The 20,340-nt window shown below is 43.8% G+C and overlaps 1 protein-coding gene across 1 annotated transcript in view; it reads right to left on the reverse strand.

The window, feature by feature from the left end:
• Nucleotides 1-20,340, reverse strand: part of LOC141100933 (uncharacterized) — a 516,918-nt gene that overhangs the window by 481,434 nt on the left and 15,144 nt on the right. The window contains exons 4-5 of the mRNA XM_073589707.1: nucleotides 16,906-17,057; nucleotides 5,018-5,191 (exon numbers count right to left, since the gene is read on the reverse strand). Coding sequence (XP_073445808.1) covers nucleotides 5,018-5,191; nucleotides 16,906-17,057 — 326 coding nt within the window. The remainder of the gene's footprint in view (nucleotides 1-5,017; nucleotides 5,192-16,905; nucleotides 17,058-20,340) is intronic.

Here is a 20,340-nt window from a genome sequence, read left to right on the forward strand (position 1 = left end):
TGATTCTCTCAACTCAAGTAAGAGAATTAGATCACACTAAAATTACACTTGGATCAACCTCTGACAGAGTTTGAGCCAAGTATAATTAGCATAATCTTCCCGATTCTCTCGCATGAGAGAACATGCCAGTGTGATCGAGCCCTCATAGTGAGAATGTGTCCTCAGAAAATGACCTAATGTTTAAGTTAAGAAGAGAGGACCTCAACACTCAAGGGCCTGTCACACTAAGCGATATTGGTAGCAATATCGCTATAGCATCACTGGTTTTTGTGAAGTTATAGCGATATCGCTAGCGATATCGCTATGTCTGATACTTACCTCCGACCGCTCCCCCGCTGGTTATCGCTGATCGCGCGAGAACGTCCTGGACCGTTTCTCGTCGTCAGCTCCCTGTGGTGCTTCCTGCTGTGACGACGAGCAATGCGTGGACGTGGGCAGGAGGATGTCAGGATCGCCTCGTCTGACAGGTAAGTAACGACCCCCGACCCCTGCGATGTCGCTGGTGAGATCTGCCTGTGTGGCAGCTTACTAGAGACCACTTAGCGATGTACCAGCGATCCTGACCACGTCATATCCCTGGTCGGGATCGCTGGTACATCGCTAAGTGTGACAGTACCTTTAGAAAAAAAAAGGAACAAGTCTTTGTTCATTAAGAAATTTATCACCCTCAAAGGATCTTTGTCAAAATTAAAGTGTTGCAGTTCTTTTACTCTTGCATTTACTTCAATTTGTGTTATGCTGCTGTTTCTAGACTCTATCATTAAAACCAGGTTTTTACGTTAAATGCATTTTTTAAAGATTTTTAAAAATTAAAAATGTGCAATTTTCATAGTCCCCAATAGGCCAAATATTTGGATTCGACTTCCTGTTGGACACATAAACACAACAGCAATAATAGACTGACTCAGAGCCTACTGAATTGTATTGAAGTATTTGACCTCTTGAGTCCACAGACAATTTTTGATTTTATGTTTAAATTTCTCCCTCCCCTTCCTCCAAGAGCCGTTACTTTTTTATTTTTCGGTCCACATAGCTGTATGATGGATTGTTTTTGCATGACAGGTTACAGTTTTGAATGAAACCATCCATTTTTCCATACAATGTATTGAAAAATGTGAAAACACATTCCAAGTGTTATGACAAGGTGAAAAACCTGCAATTCTGCTAAAGTTTTTTTTTTTTTGCGTTATTCATTGTATGGTAAAAATTATATGGAAATCTGTTTCACATGTCGATGTGACTATGGTAATTCCAAATTTGTGTAGTCTTTTTATAATAAGTAGTCAAGCAAAAATCTTGAAAACATTTTACAGTAACCGTAATGTTTTTATCATCCATCCATATCCCTGGCCCCTTCCCAGGCTATTACTATCAGAAAATTCTCACTGTCATCCAAGTGTCAACAGTATGCATGTTTGTGGGACGTTTTGCGGCCTTAAGCTGATAAAAAACTGGACATGTCAGCATGTTTTACCCACGGACACATGGTTTGTGGAAACACACTCATGTGCACAGACCCATTCACTTGTGTAAGTATCTCCATCAATAGAAAATATTGAGGGAGCTTCGTGAGGACTTATCTTTTGCTTGGTGAACTCATGATGTTATTGATACTCATTTTCTGTAAATATAAAATTTTAATTCGCTATCTTTTTTTTCAGGGAGGTGTCGTGACTCGTGACTGAAAACCCACAATTCTGGGTTTTTTTTCCTTTATACAGAGTTTACTGTTTGGGTTAATTAACTTTATCTTGTGATAGACCAGACTATTATGGACATCTCAATATCAAATATGTTTTTTAGTTTATTTCATTTTCTTTAATTTATTGGGGGGTGGTATGACTTTTCATATTTTTAAGATTTTTATATGTTTATAAAAAAAATTTAAAATGTTTTACTATATCTTTTAAATTCCTTAGGAGACTTGAGCAGAGCTCTGCTATGGCTGCTGCTGTTAGAGACAGATGTTGACTTTTTAACATAGCTGTCATCTACATTGTTTGGGTGGAGGACAGCTCTTGAGTGCCCACTACACAGGTTGCCCAAGACGCTGACGTACATGTACGTCATTTTGCACTAAAGAGTTAATAAGCATGCTTTCTTCAGAGCACAGGTCATTGTGAAGGAGGAGCAGTAGCATCACTTATTGTGAATGATGTGCTATCTACTGTATAAGGGCTCCTTCACACGTCCTGATATTTCTGATACTGGAAAAACCAGTACCGGAGCTATCCATGTCCGTGTGTTACATAAGTGTGGCATACTTGTGCTGTCCGTATGCCAGATCAGGGTGACACGTACCGGCACCTGGGAAAAGTGGTACAGTTCTTGCTGTTCCCAGGTGCCAGGTGCTGATGACAGCTCAGATCATTGTTGCCTGGTCTCCCTGAGATCAGCACTACCAGGAGACAATAATAGGGATTGTATTCAGCATCTATTGTGTACATTGTGTAAAATAATAATTATTTTTTTTTAAATGCCATGGGCTTCTATGTAATTTTCAGAGCCCACAGAGGGAAATCCCACAGCTGGGGGCTGATGTTACTAATCTGGAAAACTGGACAATATCCCAAAAGGTTCCCAGACTATTTATAACAGTTCACAGCTGTTTGCTTAGCCTTTACTGGTTAGTTATAAAATTCTCATGGTGCTAGCGATCACGTCATGAAGGTTACCGCAGTTCATAGGCCGGCTCACACTGAACTGAGCATGGGAACAGCTGACAGTAACCAGCGGTAATCTCTATAATGTGTACGCTTGTTACTGAAGCTGTATCCCAAGTTCAGCTCAGTGTGTACTGGATTCATTGCTGATCAGTTGCATCATGCCACTGCTCAACCATGTAATCCAGATGTAGCAGAGCTGGACATCTTTGTAGGACAAATGGATTGTTGTTGAACAGGTGAGGAATATGTTTTTTTATTTTAATTTTTACAGTAATAAATGGGAAACAAGAGGGTGGGGAGTGGTTTATTTCAAATAAAAGAGTCTGTGCCTTTCTTTCAATGAAAGGACTTTACTCCTGCTGCATATTTTTTACAATATGTCTGTGGGGTTAAACATGAGGCGCCTTATAGACTCCTTTCCATTGGTAACCCCTGGGCTTGATGTCAGGTGCCATAAAACAGCTGACATCAACCTCAACTCTACTACCCCACATGCCACCGCACCAGGTCAAGTGAGAAGAGTTAGGCTAAATGCCAGATTTGGGGCATCTTATAGATGTGCCATTTCTGGGGGCTGAGTGCTTGGGACAAAGGCCAATATCCCTGGCCCCTTCCCAGGCTATTAATTTCAGAAAATTCTCACTCTCATCCAAGTGTCAATAGTGCATGTGTGCGGGACGTTTTGTGGCCACTTCTGCTGATAAAAAACTGGACATGTCAGCGTACTTTGCCCACAGACACATGGTTCATGGAATCACTGACATGTGCGCAGACCCATTCATTTGTTTAAGTCTCCAGTATGTGTGAAAATTGTCACCGCATATATTGGAGACACTAACATGTGAAGGTGGCCTAAAGAGGTGTTATATTTTACTGTAATTCTGTCTATGATAATAATGAGGCTGATGAAAATTCTTATGTGCAGAACAGGAAGTAGGATTGGCCTGTTTGAAAATTAAAACTTTTCTGATTATTTTTATATAAATTATATACAGGATGGGCCATTTATATGGATACACCTAAATAAAATGGGAATGGTTGGTGATATCAGCTTCCTGTTTGGGGCACATTACTGTAGTATATGGGAGGGGGGAAACTTTTCAAGATGGGTGGTGACCGTGACGGCAATTTTGAAGACCGCCATTTTGGATCCAACTTTATTTTTTTTCAATGGGAAGAGGGTCATGTGACATCAAACTTATTGAGAATTTCACAAGAAAAACAATGGTGTGCTTGGTTTTAATGTAACTTTATTTTTTCATGAGTTATTTACAAGTTTATGACCACTTATAAAATGTGTTCAAAGTGCTGCCCATTGTGTTGGATTGTCAATGCAACCCTCTTCTCCCACTCTTGACACACTGATAGCAACACCGCAGAAGAAATTCTAGTCTAAGGGGGTCAGATTCCTTGTAGGAATGCTCAGACCTGCCACAAACAGGAAGTTGATATTACCAACCATTCCCATTTTATTTAGGCGTATACATATAAATGGCCCACCTTGTAGATAATGGAAAATATAAAAAGAAAACAAAAAAATAAATTTAACATTAAAATCTGAGTCACATAATAGGTCATTTTCTGATGACACATTTGCCTATAAAGCACTTTCTATCAAGCAGGTACAGAGGAACAAATAAAATCTCTCACTGGTCATCTGTACTTTCTATGTCACTATGCAATTAAATGTTTTTAAAGGGAATCTGTCACCTCATTTTTGCTCTATGAGATGTGGTCACCGCCATCAGGGGCTTATCTGCATCATTTTGTAATGCTGTAGATAAGTCCCCAATGTAACCTGAAAGATAAAAAAACAAGTTATATTATACTCACCGGGTGGCACGGTTGGGTGCGTTGGGTGTCGCGGTCCAGTCCAGCGCCTCCCATCTTCTAGTGATGATGTCCTCCTTCTAACTTCTGCCGCGGCTTCTGTGGAGGCGTACTTTGTCTGCCCTATTGAGGGCAGAGTAAAGTACTGCAGTGCACAGGCTTCGGGAAAGGTCAGAGAGGCCAGCGCCTGCGCACTGCTGTACTTTACTCTTCCCTCAACAGGGCAGATATAGTACGCCTGCATAGGAGCCGAGGCAGAAGTAAGAAGGAGGACGTCATCGCTAGAAGATGGGAGTCGCCGGACCGGACCACGACACCCATCAGACCGTACCGGACCCCCGGGTGAGAATAATCTAACTTGTTTTTCTTATCTTTCAGGTTACATCGGGGGCTTATCTACAGCATTACAGAATGCTGTAGATAAGCCCCTGATGGCGGTGGCCGCAGCTCATAGAGCAAAAATGGGGTGACAGATTCCCTTTAAATTACATCTTAAGAATTTTATAGCAAAATGTCCTAACCTGATATCAATGAATTTCCATCTTTTTAGAAGACGCGATTTTGTTGAGATCATAATACCAATCACAGATTTACACTCTTTTCCTCGCAATTGTTCAGTTATTAAGCCTAAAATTTTCTGTCTGTGGTGCCAACGATCAAGTTCAGTCAAGGGTGATGTGGTTATATCAAGTACTCTGAAGACAAAAAGACACAAAATGTTAGTATGATAGTAAGAAAAAGCATCAGATAGAATAATCCAAAATATATTTTATTAATTAATAATTCAAGGGAAAAAAAATACTGATTCTCTGTTCACAAACTATCGTTCACTGTCTGTTGAATGTTAGTGACATTTATACGGATATCTTTTAACCTTTTTTGAATGCGGGCAATACATGTACAGTGCACCTGTCAAGTGCAAAGCACATCATACATGCCAACTCAAATGCTGTATTTTACTGTTGACTCTCTGCTGCCATGGCCACAATCGGTTCTAGCACTAATTATGATTGTTTAACCCTGTATAAGCCAGTGTTTATAATAATAAATGGTTTACAGAGGTAGGAGCTTGTCGATGTGCCCCGTCAGCACCCTTCCAAGATGAGCAGACAGAAGTCAAGGAAGGATTTGCTATGAAGCCTGTTAGGCCTTTCTAAAAGCAGGGTCTATTAGGCTGTGTGTCAGTATGAAACTAAGGCCTCCTTCACACGCCCGTGTTTATACATGTACATGAAAAATCGGTACCATAGTGATCAGGCTGTTGTAAGTTCAGTTCCCATTATGGGACTAAGGCCGGTGTCACACTAGAGAGAAATACGGACGAGTGCTATGCGAGGAAAAACCTCATAGCACTCCAATGTTAATCTATAGGGCAGCTCCCATCATCCATTTTTTTCTCACCTGTAGTATACGAGCGAGAGTAATCGCAGCATGCTGCGATTTGCATCATATCTCAGCTGAGACTCGCCATAGCAAGTCTATGGGGGCGAGAAAAAATGGATTACACATGGACCATGCATGTGACTTGCGAGAAATAAGAACCGGTGTCCTTTAGAAAAGCTGGCAATTCAATGCACTATACTGTAAAATCACACTGACAGGTTAAAATAGAATGCATATATACACATAGTATAGGTATATATATATATATATATATATATATATATATATATACACACATACACATCAGTGAGACACACACATATATATATATATTTATAGTTCATAGAGATATAGATAGCAGAATAGGTTAAAATTCAATTGTCGGCATCTGTAAAATCATTACAGAACCCGACAGGATATGAGACATGGTTTACATATAGTAAACCATTGCATATCTGTTATTTTTTTTATATGTCCCTCTCTAATAATATTAGTAGTGTATGTGTGTTACATTTTGGAGCTATAGGTGTTAAATTAAAGGATTAATTTACGGAAAAACTGTCGTGGGCTCGTGCGCAATTTTCTCCGCCAGAGAGGGCAAGCCAGTGACTGAGGGCAGAAATTTATAGCCTAGAGAGGGACCATTGTTTTTGGCCCCTCCCTTGCTAAAAAAAAAAATCTTCCCCCAGCCACCCCAGAAAAGGCACATATTCATGACTTTAATGAGCGGTACCACGTGACCGCTGAAGGAAGGAAGGGAGACCGTGGGAGAAGCGGGGCTGCAGAGACCGCGCCAGGAGGGTATAAGTATATTCTTTTCTAAGTATATGCAGTATTCACCGGTCCACCGCTGCTTGATGCTTTCTGCCGTGTCCTCTGTCAGTGACAATCAGGCAGCAGAGGGTGCGGGGATGTAGATAGTGTGCACCACGTCCTCTTCTGCCTGAACAGTTACTGACAGAGGACCCGGCAGACAGGGGCGAGCAGCGATGGAATGGGGACAGGTGAATATCTCAGGTGCCGGGTCCTGTGCCAGCGGCGACACCGGCACCTGGCCCCCATAGTGCACCAGTGTCCCCGCCTGCTAAGGACACGGCACCTGGCCCCCAGGGACAAGAGGTGAGTATGTAATTTTTTTTATTTGCAGCAGCAGAGGCAGCATATGGGGCCTATTCTATGGAGCATGTTATGGGGCAGCATATGGGGGCATAATCTATGGAGCATCTTATGGGAGCATAATCTATGGAGCATCTTATGGGGTATATTCTATGGGGCATTTTATGGGGGCATAATTTTTGGAGCATCTTATGGGGCATAATCTATGGAGCATCTTATGGAGCATTTTATGGGGGCATAATCTATGGAGCATCTTATGGGGCAAAATCTATGGAGCATCTTATGGAGCATCTTATATGGAGCATTTTATGGGGCAGTATATGTGGCATAATCTATGGAACATTTTATGGGGGCATAATCTATGGAGCATCTTATGGGGCAGCCTATGGGGCATTATCTATGGAGCATCTTATGCGGCAGCATATGGGGCATAATCTATGGAGCATCTTATGGAGCAGCATATGGGGCATAATCTATGGAGCATCTTATGGGGGCATAATCTATGGAGCATCTTATGCAGCATCTTATGGAGACATAATCTATGGATCATCTTATGGGGCATAATCTATGGAGCAGCATATGGGGCATAATCTATGGAACATCTTATGGGGCATAATCTATGGAGCATCTTATGGGGCATAATCTATGGAGCATCTTATGGGGCATTTTATGGGGGCATAATCTGTGGAGCATTTTATGGGGCATAATCTATGGAACATGTTATGGGGCAGCATATGGAGCATAATCTATGGAACATCTTATGGGAGCATAATCTATGGCGCATCTTATGGAGCATTTTATGGGGCATAATGGGGGCATAATCTATGGAGCATCTTTTGGGGCATATTCTATGAAGCATTTTATGGGGCAGCATATGGGGGCATAATCTATGGAGCATCTTATGGGGGCATAATCAATGGAGCATTTTATGGGGCAGCATATGGGGCATAATCTATGGAACATCTTATGGGGCCAGGGCAGCACGGTGGCTCAGTGGTTAGCGCTGCAGCCTTGCAGCGCTGGAGTCCTGGGTTTGAATCCCACAAGGACAACATCTGCAAGGAGTTTGTATGTTCTCCCCGTGTTTGCGTGGGTTTCCTCTGGGCACTCCGGTTTCCTCCCACACTCCAAAGACATACCGATAGGGAATATAGATTGTGAGCCCCATCGGGGACAGTGATGAAAATGTGTGTAAACTGTAAAGCGCTGCGGAATATGTTAGCGCTATATAAAAATAAAGATTATTATTATTATTATTATGGGGCCATAACCTTTATGGAGCAGCATATGGGGCATATTATTCTATGGAGCATCTTATGGGGACATTATTAACATTTGTGCAGCATTATATGGGGTGTATTTTGTATGGCACATCTTATAGGCCCATCATGAACTGTATGGAGCATTATATGGGGCTCCTGATTCAATATGGATATTCAAAAACATTCAGTCTACTGATGTCTCAATTAATTTTACTTTTGTTAGTATCTACTTTTATTTTTGAAATTTGCCAGTAGCTGCTGCATTTCCCACCCTAGGCTTAGACGTGAGTCAATAAATTTTCCCAGTTTTTTTGTGGCAAAATTAGGGGTTCGGCTTATACTTGGGTCGGCTTATACGCGAGTATATACGGTATTTCATAATAGTATAATACTGAATAAATTAATACTTTTAATAGTGAATAAACACCATTAAGGCATTTAGTTAACAAAATGGGCTCACTTTTAAGGTATTTTCACTGTACTGTATATGAACCTCAATAAGAAAATATATAAAATGTAGTACAATTTTATTAAATGTCACCAGAAATATTAAAAACACATATAACATAAAGTAGCAAAATGGTCGTTGGTGAGGGCTCAAAGATGGACAATTGCACACATAATTGGACCAAGAGAACCCTAAGAGGAAGCCCACATAAAATGCACGTCAGGGCTGTGGACTTACACATGAAAACTAATAACTTTACAGATGAGCATTTCACCTTATATACGTTACTGTATTGTTTTTCTTACTTAACTGTCAGGTGCATTACTTGGTATCTCAGCACCATTATACAATATACTGTATATGTGGGTGATTGTATGAAGTTAAAACTGAGGCATGTAACCTGTATAGTCTTGTAGAGATATATACTTTGATGAATTTATCAGTAGTTTTACATAGCCACCATTGCATACTTACTCTCTTGGTCCAATTAGAGTAGGTGTTTAAATGTCTGTCTTTGAGCCCTCACCATCAACCATTTTGCTGCTTTATGTTATATGTGTTGTTAATATTTCTGGGGACATTTAATAAAGTGGTTTTATTGGGGTTCATACACTCAACAGTTCTATAGATATCATGCAATATTTAGGAGATCCCTATATCTAAACTTGTTGGGGTCATGATTCTCTTCAATTCAATTCAATAAATTAAGGGATGTATTTGTCTTCAATGAGACAAGCTGAGCAAAACATATTTGCCACTGACATGGCATATCTGAGGAAAAAATGCAGTTTTTACTTGGCATTGTTTGCTGTTTGCTGTGCATTAGTTTCTGAAAAACATCTGTGAGCTCAAAATGCACACTATACCCCTAATTCTTTAGATTTGTGTAGTTTTCAGAATGAAGTCACTTCTTTCTGGTTTCATTTCTTAATTCACTTCAGAGCCTCTGTATTTGTCATACAATTGTCATCATTCAGGACGGGGTTCCCTCTCCTGTCCTGGTTTACTCGAGGTTAACTTGGTATGGCTTCTCTTTGGTGCGGGGAGGGCTATTTAGGGTTGCTGCTCATCAAGCTCTGGGTCAGTGATACTTCCGTTACTCGGCTTGAGCAGCTGACCCAGGTTTCTGTTTGATAGCGTGATTCCTCTGTATGTGTGTACCCGTGTATGACTCGGCTCGTCCCTTGTTCTGTTTCTGCCTCATGATTCTGTACTTCTCTAAACTCTCTGGTTTTGACCCCCAGCCTTTTCTCTGACATCTCTCTGTCTGTCCCTCTGGGTCCTGCATCTCCATCTGGCTCCCGACCAAGGCTCGCCCCTCACCATTCTCCTGTCTCATCCGATGGCATTCACGCTACTCTCCGGCTTCTGACCTCGGCTTTCCTGACTACGTCCTCGGCACATCTTTGAGAGCCGGCTCCCGTCTGCTCACGTAGGTTGGCTGCGCCCCCCGGCTGCTTCCCCGGTAGTCACATGTCCTGCAAGGTCCTGTTCTGATGTACATTGCACGTCGCGGTGGCTACACACCTCCTGGCCAGAGTACGCTCCTTGGTCAGCACCACCTAGGCCTCATTCACCAAAGACACAGCGAGTGTGTCTTTACAACAATGATGGCTGTAGGAGGAACTACCACTTGGGAGTATTGGTTAGCAAAGTTTACAACTCATTGAAGGGTTTTAAAACCATCGAGCTATGGTCAATCAAGAATAGCTTAAACAATCTTCATTAGACTTCCAGAAGAGGTGAAGTGTCATGCTCGCCATATCTGTTATGTCCGCCATGTCTGATTTGCCTCATGACCCAGGAGCAGTGTGCATGCGCATCTCATGTCTGCTATCCTGCTTGTTCCCTAGAGCAGTGTGCACACTAACCTCATGTCTGCTGAGTTGCAAGATGCCTGCGTTTCTGCTTTGCCTTCTGTGATCTTCTCGTTATGTCTAGAATCCCTGATCATGTGTCTTTCCTAGGATCCTGCACTGTCTGGTTCTGCAATCATCTCGTCATGTCTGAAGCCTTGATCATATGACGTTTCCTAAGATCCTGCACTGTCTGGTTCTGCAATCATCTCGTCATGTCTGAAACTCTGATCATGTGACGTTTCCTAGGATCCTGCACTGTCTGGTTCTGCAATCATCTCGTCATGTCTGAAACCTTGATCATGTGACGTTTCCTAAGATCCTGCACTGTCTGGTTCTGTGATCATCTCGTCATGTCTGAAACCCTGATCATGTGACTGCGCTCTGTGATCCTGGAGCATATGAACTAGGAAGTTCTCCCCTGGTCCTGACCCGGAAGAGGAGGTGCTATGCCCTATATTAGACCGCCCCTTCCTATGCTCAGGGCCTGAGTATTGTGTTGCTTCTCTGCATGGCTGTTTGGTCTGTGGGGTTGCTCCCTCTATTCTGTTCCCTTGCACTCTGCTCTGTCGTGCGTCTCAGCACACGCTCCGTGCTCGTACTCCATCTCTTGTCCCGTGCCTTGTCTTATGTTTGTCCATTGTGCCATGTTTGTCCTTGTCCTGCTTGGACTTGTAGTCCTTCTGTTATTCTCTGCCTTGCCTGTTTTTGCCATGTCTTGCCTTCGCTATGCTCTGCCATGTTCCTCCCTATGATCTCTGTCTTTGCTTACTCTGCCTCGCTCTCTCCTATGGTGCTCTGTAGAGCTCTCTGGCACATGCACCATTCCTCCTCTCTTACTTTTGGTGCTCCTTTCCATGACTAATCCCAAGGCTCTGCCTTGGCCCGGCTCTGGACTTCGCCTACGCTCCGCTGCTAGACTCTTTCCTATTGTGCTCTCTTGCACGTTTCCAGGCTAGTCCCAAGGTTCTCCCTTGGCCCGGCTCTGGGCTTCGGCCTATGCTCCGCTGCTAGCTCTGTTCTTGCTCTGACCTGATTCTGTGGTTCTGCCTATGCTTCCGTCCCTGGTTCTGTACTCTAAGCTCTGCCTGGTTTCTTGTCTTGTCTTCCCTGGCAGCTTCATTTGCTCTTTGCATGTGCCTGGCCTTCCTAGCCTCCTGTTTGTGCCTCAGCCGTGCCCGCCCTAGCCGGGCCCGCCTGCTTGTGCCTCAGTCGTGCTCGTCGGTCAGTGACAGCTGTGTCGCCTGCCATGCCTCAATCGGGTTCGCTGGAGTCTTGCCCGTCTGTCTGTGCCGTAGCCCGATCAGCTAGCCAGTGCCCCAGCGGTGCCCTCTGTGCTCTCTTCACGCTGTTTCCGCACTGTGCTCTGCGTGCTCTCTAAAGCACGCGCAGACCCTCGCCTGCCCATGGCATACCTCCCTGTGCTTCTGTAAAAGTACGCGCAGGCTTTGCCATGTCCCCTGTCGTGCCCTGGCGTGCCTCTCTGCACGTGTAGGACTCTGCCTCGCCTGACCCTGGCGTGCCTCTCTGCACACGCAGGACTCTGCCTCGCCTGACCCTGGCGTGCCTCTCTGCACGTGCAGAACTCTGCCTCGCCTGACCCTGGCGTGCCTCTCTGCACGCGCACGACTCTGCCTCGCCTGACCCTGGCGTGCCTCTTTGCACGCGCAGGACTCTGCTTTGTTACCTTGTGCCTTGGCATGTCTCTACACACGCACTCTGTCTTACCTTGTGCTTTGGAGTGTCTCTACACATGCACCCTGTCTCGTTTTGTGAACCCTGGCGTGTCCCCTACACACGCACCTTGCCTTGCACCTAGCCTTGAACCCTGGCGTGTCCCCTACACACGCACCTAGCCTTGCACCTAGCCTTGGACCTTGGCGTGTTCCCTAACATGCACCATGCCTGGATATCTGACGTGCCTCCTTGCCTGAACCCTGGTTTGCCTGCCGGATGCCCGGAACCTGCCGATCGCTGCCAGAGATCGTAAGATGGATGACTGCGGCCTGATGTCCGGAGCTGATGTCTGCAGCCTGATGCCTTGATCATGTCGATCGTTGCCAGTGGTCCGGAGTCCAATGCCATTGTGCCTTTACCTGTACCTAGGTGTGCCACCTGGCACGTACCATGCTATGGACCTTGGCGTGCCCACGCACGCACTTTGCACGTTTTGCTTGTTCTCACGTTTTTACACTGAATGTGATCCTGAAGATCTTAATGAAGATACCTTGCACTTACCTCTTGTCTTGTCTTGTTTCCTGCCTGTCCCTGGTCGTCAGACACTCCCGTAGTGTCCCCCTGAACCTGCCGTCTGGTTCCAGCAGTCGTGGTGGCTCACCCCCTTGGTCTTGCCCCTGACACTCCCTGTACAGGGGGTGGGTTCTCACTAGGTCAGCTCGCCCTAGGTGGGTGGGTGCCACGGCCCAGAGGGTCCACTCTAAAAAGGAAAATGGGCTCAGCAGAAGCCGAGTCCATCACATGAAGTAACAGAGGAACGACAGTTCATTATGCTAATAGAGACATTTTCCTCATGGGAAAGGAAAGGGTTTTGTCACAATCTCTTAACAATGTAGCGGACATAAGGATGCGAGTCAAGGCCTCTGGAAAAAAGTAGAATGCCACCAGATAGACTAGGATTTTATCCTATGTCAAATATCAAGGTTCGTTAAAGGCTTGATATTGACTTTTATGATTGCTAAATTTTAAAGGTGGCACTAAAGTTCTTGTCCTCTTGCTCTCTGAAGAGGCAATTTGCATATTTATTTTCCCAAAGGAGCAAAGCACAGCGTGTAAGGGTACCATTACACTAAGCGATGCACCAGCGATCCCGACAACGATATGGATCGCTGGTGCATCGCTAAGTGGTCGCTAGTGAGCTGCCACACAGGCAGATCTCACCAGCGACATAGCAGCGGTCGGGGGTCGCTACTTACCTGTCAGATGCAGCGATCCTGACGTCCTCCGCCCACGTCCACGCGTTGCTCGTCAGCGCCACAGGAAGCCCAGCAGGAAGCGCCCGACGAGAAATGGTCCGGGACGTTCTCGCGCGATCAGCGACAGACAGCGGGGGAGCCGGTCGGAGGTAAGTATCACATGTAGCGATATCGCTAGCAATATCGCTGCTACGTCACAAAACCAGTGACATTACAGCGATATTGCTATGTGTAACGGGCCCTTAAGTCTCCTCATTCTGACATAGCAGGCCTTAGTCACAAGGAAAAACATTTCCCCTTCGATCCCAGTATTAATCTTCTCACCTAGCCAAATCAGATCTCATACTTTGCACTGACAAGGGGCAATACCCTCGAAACACTGTATCTGCAAATTGAGATTCTGGTTTGGCTTTTTTCTTAAGTCATGTGGCAAGCTCGTTAAAGGGCCTATATTGACTTTTAGAATTGCTGTTAGGATTGCTACTTCGAATAGGTGCACTAGAGTTCTAGTCCTGTTCCTCTCTGTAGAGGCAATTTGCAGATATACTAAGAAATACTGGTGCAGGACATCACAAAGATTTTGTTAAGGAAGTGCTGGAGCACCAGGCATTGCGTAATCCCAAAGGCATGACAAGGTATTCATAAAAAACATCATGTAGAACCTGGGCTTCTATTTGTCGGTGTTGCAATCTTTAGTTTTGTTTTTTTTCTGGACAGCTTCTTAAAAAATCTTGGATAGACAACTTTTTTTTACAGATGCATTAGAAGACCATAAGGGATCACTAACTTATAATAAGTAGCTGCCTTTAGTGTGATCTGTATAAAGGTGATAAAATACCATCATAAATATCTGTAAAAGTCTCTTTCGCTTCAAAATAGTCATGGACACATCACAATTTTTTTATGGACGGGGAAAAAGTGCCCTATTGAGTTATAAGCTTTACATAGATGCAATTTGGTAAGATTGTAGCATCCTAAAACCTATCAAGTAGCTCAGAGATGAGTGGCAATAAATAAAGGTCTTTTAGCGTGACATTATACCAGACCTGGGCAAAGTGCAGCCGAGGGGCTGGAAACAGTGGCCTACGGTCCGGACCGTGCCCACCCGCTCGCTGTCTCCGCTGTCTATATCTTCGCTGACTGCATTGGTGGAGGAGGGGCCTCCGGCCACTTCCTCCTTCAATCAGCGTGTGAAACAGCTGAAACGATGACATCAACCCTATTGATACATGTGATGTATTCCACACCACATCCCAGCTGATACCCAGCCTTGCCCATTTAGGCATTTTTGCACAAACATTTTGTACCTTTTTCAAAGGGTTTTATATGCCAGTTTTCTGGAGAAAAGACTTTGCTGAATTGCCCCTATATTTTTATAAATTATTCTAAGGAAGACTCACCTAACAAGAATGTCATTTAATTAAATCAAGGAAGGATGAGAATCAAAAATGTTGGCTATTTATTGTTTTGAGAAAAAGTAAGAATTATATATTTAAGAGGATAAGGCTACTTTCACACTTGCTTTGTTTTGCAGCGCGTTTTTCCAGCACAAAAACGCATGGAAAAAACGCATACAAATGCTGCGTTTTTTTCAAGCATTTTTATGAGCATGCATGAAAAAAACACAGCGTTTTTATGCGTTTGTATGCGTTTTTAATGCGCTTTTACCGCGTTTGCATTTTTTCCCAACATTAGTTGGCCCCTCACACTAACCCAAACCATGACTTTACTAACCCTAACCCTAACCCTAACCCTTAACCAAACCATACCCTAACCCTAACCCTTAACCAAACCATACCCTAACCCTAACCCTGACCCTAACCCTTAACCAAACCATACTAACCCTAACCCTAACCCTAACCCTTAACCAAACCCTACTAACCCTAACCCAAACCCTAACCCTAACCCCTAACTAACCCTAAACCCTAACCCTTAACCAAACCATACTAACCCTAACCCTAAACCCCCTTAACTAACCCTATCTCTAACCCAAACCCCTAATTTCCATTGTCTAACCAATGGTCAACAAAAAAACGCATGCGCAAAAAAGCGCATACATGAGCATGCCAATGCGCACATATGCGCACCCATAGACTTATAATGGGTGTCTTGCTGTAAAAAACCGCATTACGCGCACATGCGTTTTTTTGAGGCAAGTCGGACGCCCAAAAAATGCAACAGGATGCCCGAGCGCACACCACAAAAAAACGCATGCGCGTAAAAACGCATACAAACGCATGTGTATGCACACATAAGCGCATCCCATGCAAAATATAGGAAAAAAAGCGCATGCATTTTTTAGCGCAAAAATACAGCGCAAAAAAAACGCAAGTGTGAAACCAGCCTTACTCACACTTTTTTTGGACACCAAGGAAGCCTCTGTATCGATGGAAGCAAGAGATCTTTAGGAAGTTGTAATTGTTTACAGAAAGAGGACTGGGTGGGTGAAGGGATGGTGGAGTAAGTATGGCCTAGAAATAGATTTTCTTCCACTATGGAATGTTGGGGAGGGGAACCACAATTAGGGAGGAGAGGGAACGTTTGGGAAAAGGGGGAAAAGATGTGGGGAACAAGCAGCAAGGTTTTGGATTTTTTTTCTTTTTATTCTTTTTTTTTCTGACTTTCTCTCTTTGCTGCCCATTTTATGGATGTTATGGCTGTTTTAGAGATTAACAAGAAAACTGATTTGAAATGCTAGGGGTCTGAGGGATAAGACCAAAAGATGGGTGTCTTTTCATGTGATAAGGAAACACCAGATAAGTTGTTTTATTTGTTTTTTTTCTAATGATTAATAAAGCATTTAGAATTTAGAACAATGATAAAAAAGAAGTAACAACAAACTCTCACAAAGTTAAAACAACTGAAAAATGCTAAAGAATACACAACCCCTGGTCTTTCCAAAGGCAGACTTTAAAAGCCAAGGATGATTATGCTAAACCCAGATACCCAGGGTGGAGTACTGCGAGGGGAAAGGGACCATAGAAAGAGAGCCAGGCCCAGAGCTTGTGCCAGGACAGGTGAGTAACACAATGCTATGAAGGACCAGTCACCATCACGAACTGGACAGCTGACTCAGATAGGTACCTCTCTGGCCCGAGCCTGCATGAAAGATAGAGTGCTTCTTCAGCACCACAGCCACCGTACGTCCTCAGCCCAGTCGCAGCCGCACTCCATGTGACTACGATCGCTATTTCTATATCTGCTTGTCTTTCTACTTGTAATGTATTGAAAACAATGAATATGATTATAATAGCACATTATTACCATATAACCTATTGGAGAGTATCAGGTTTTTAAGTTAAACTTGCTCATATCAAATATTTCTAAACAGGGTAGTATTATTATACTAAAATATGTCTATTTTGAAAAATGTTTCTCATTTCTCTACTTTTACTTCTTAAACAATATTACCTTTCATCAACGGCTTCCATCAAAACCTGATCAATAGTTCTTATCCACTCAGAAATAAGTGTTTCGCTTTCACTGACTATTTCTGGGTCTAAAGCAGCTGATCTCTGTAGTAGAAAGTCAGGACTGACAATATTCAGTGGTCTCTTCAAAATCTGCAACAAAAAAAATGTGCCCAGTCACAAAGAATGAAAGCACTGGGATGAAATGACAACAGAACTAATTATCTTTCTGTCTGTGGGATCTCATAAGCAATTATTCTGCTAACTTAAAAGGAATCTGCAAAATATAGAGACACAGACCCCGATTCCAGTGGTGTATCACTTACTGAGTAGCTTGCTGCAGTTTTGATAAAATCACTATTTTATCAGATTATCACTAGGAGAAGTAAACCTATAATGCCCCTGTATAACGCCCCCTCCACTGATTGGCAACTTTCTGCCTATGCACAGTGTATACAGAAAGCTGTCAATGAGTGATGTGGTGGTAGTTCTGTGGCAGATAAAACAATGATTTTAACAAACCTGCAGCAAGCAACCCAACCCAGACAGTGATATATCGCTAGAGTCTGTGCCATAAATCATGCTGTTCTCAGCTGGATTAGATTCCCATTAACAGAAGTAATATTGTGGCATAACATATAACACTCCTATATACTGTATTCAGACCGAAACATGTCATATTACAATCCAAATCATACCAATCTGTATAATATATATGGTACTGTAAAATATTTCTATGCACATGTTTTAAATGCAAAGATCACATAGTCATACAAGTGCTTCTCACAAAATTAGAATATCAAAAAGTTAATTTATTTCAGTTCTTCAATACAAATTAGTGAAGCTCGTATATTAGATAGAGTCATTACAAACTGAGTGATCTATTTCAAGTGTTTATTTCTGTTAATGATGATGATTATGGCTTACAGTCAAAACCCAAAGGTCATTATCTCAGTAAATTAGAACAACTAACAAAAACACCTGCCAAGGCTTCCTAAGCGTTTAAAAAGTTCCCTTACTTTGTTTCAGTAGGCTTCACAATCATGGGGAAGTGTTATGAATGAGTCACAGAGGAGGAAAAACAAAAGCAAGCTAAGCCACAGAAAACCAGAGAGGTTGGAAACTAAGCGGATTGCAGACCCCTGATCCTATCCACAAAACTAGCAGTAGCCGTGGAGCATACCTACGATGATCCTACGCCACGTCACAGTCGGAGAACTAAATAAGCCTAAAGCAAGAAAAGGGGAAATCTAAACTGCCCCAGAGCAGACCCCAAAGCAATAGACAGCCCCCAAACATTTATTGTCGGTGAGACAAGATGAAAACACAAACACAGATAGAAAAATAGGCTGAGCAAACGATGGGGCCACACTAACTAGAAAGGACAGGAAAGGAAAGATGCTGTCTGCAATCACGCACAAAACCCTGCCAAAAAATGTCCAACACTTTCTGATAACAGAAACCCTGAAGTCGCTAGATTTCAATTCCCTATATCAGAACTCGGGTATATACTGAAGACAGAGCAAAAAGAGACCAATCTGATCAGGGACAAAAAGCAAACTGGCATAAACAGAGACATAGCATCAGAGACAGTTTTGGTCAACAACCCCCAGAGCCCCTCCTCCCGACTTCCCAGCCCTCCACCTCCAAAACCAACTTCTCCACCATTACAGAAGATCGACTCTCCACTCTACTCTCAAGATCACATCTCACCACCTGTGCACTTGACCCGATCCCTTACCACTTCATCCCAAACCTCACCACAGTCTTCATCCCAACCCTAACCCATCTCTTCAACCTATCACTAACAACTGGTGTTTTCCCCTCAAGCTTTAAACATGCCTCCATCACACCTATCCTCAAAAAGCCCTCTCTTGACCCATCCTCTGTATCTAGCTATCGCCCTATATCACTTCTCCCCTATGCCTCCAAGCTACTGGAACAACACGTCTACCTTGAACTGTCCTCCCATCTCTCTTCTTGCTCCCTCTTCGACGGCTTACAATCTGGCTTCCAGTCACACCACTCCACTGAAACTGCCCTTACTAAGGTCACCAATGACCTCTTAACTGCCAAGAGCAAGTGACACTACTCTGTCCTCCTCCTCCTGGACCTGTCGGCTGCCTTTGACACAGTGGACCATTCCCTATTATTACAGACCCTCTCATCCCTTGGCATCACAGACTTGGCCCTATCCTGGATCTCACCATACCTAACAGACCGGACATTCAGCGTCTCCCACTCACACACCACCTTCTCACCTCGCCCCCTATCTGTTGGAGTCCCACAAGGTTCAGTCCTAGGACCCCTGCTCTTCTCCATTTACACCTTTGGCCTGGGACAGCTCATAGAATCTCATGGCTTTCAGTATCATCTCTATGCTGATGACACACAGATCTAGATCTCTGGACCAGATATCACCTCCCTACTAACCAGAATCCCTCAATGTCTGTCCACTATTTCATCCTTCTTCTCTGCTAGATTTCTGAAACTTAACATGGACAAAACAGAATTCATCATCTTTCCCCCATCTCTCGTGACCCCCCCAATGAACCTATCCATTACAGTAAATGGCTGCCCACTCTCCCCAGTCCCACAAGCTCGCTGTCTCAGGGTAATCCTTGACGCTGATCTCTCCTTCAAACCACATATCCAAGCCCTTGCCACTTCCTGCCGACTTCAACTCAAAAATATTTCACGAATCCGTTCATTCCTCAACCAAAAATCTGCAAAAACCCTAGTCCATGCCCTCATAATCTCTCGCTTTGACTACTGCAACCTCCTGCTCTGTGGCCTCCCCTTGAACACTCTCGCACCCCTCCAATCTATTCTAAACTCTGCTGCCCGACTAATCCACCTGTCCCCCGCTAGTCTCCAGCTTCTCCCCTCAGTCAATCCCTTCACTGGCTCCCCATTGCCCAGAGACTCCAGGACAAAACCCTAACCATGACATACAAAGCCATCCACAACCTGTCTCCTCCATACATCTGTGACCTCGTCTCCCGGTACATTCCTGCACGCAACCTCCGATCCTCACAAGATCTCCTTCTCTACTCCCCTCTTATCTCCTCTTTCCACAATCGCATACAAGTTTTCTATTGCACATCACCCCTACTCTGGAACTCTCTACCACAACATATCAGACTCTCACCTACCATCAAAACCTTCAAAAAGAGCCTGAAGACCCACCTCTTCCGACAAGCCTATAACCTGCAGTAACCACCGATCGACCAAACCGCTGCATGACCAACTCTACCCTCGCCTACTGTATTCTCACCCATCCCTTGTAGATTGTGAGCCTTCGCGGGCAGGGTCCTCTCTCCTCCTGTACCAGTTATGACTTGTATTGTTTAACATTATTGTACTTGTTTTTATTATGTATACCCTCCTTACATGTAAAGCGCCATGGAATAAATGGCGCTATAACAATAAATAA

Source organism: Dendrobates tinctorius, unplaced genomic scaffold (assembly GCF_039654945.1).
Source record: "Dendrobates tinctorius isolate UK_male_01 unplaced genomic scaffold, ASM3965494v1 ptg000111l, whole genome shotgun sequence".
Classification (NCBI taxonomy): domain Eukaryota; kingdom Metazoa; phylum Chordata; class Amphibia; order Anura; family Dendrobatidae; genus Dendrobates; species Dendrobates tinctorius.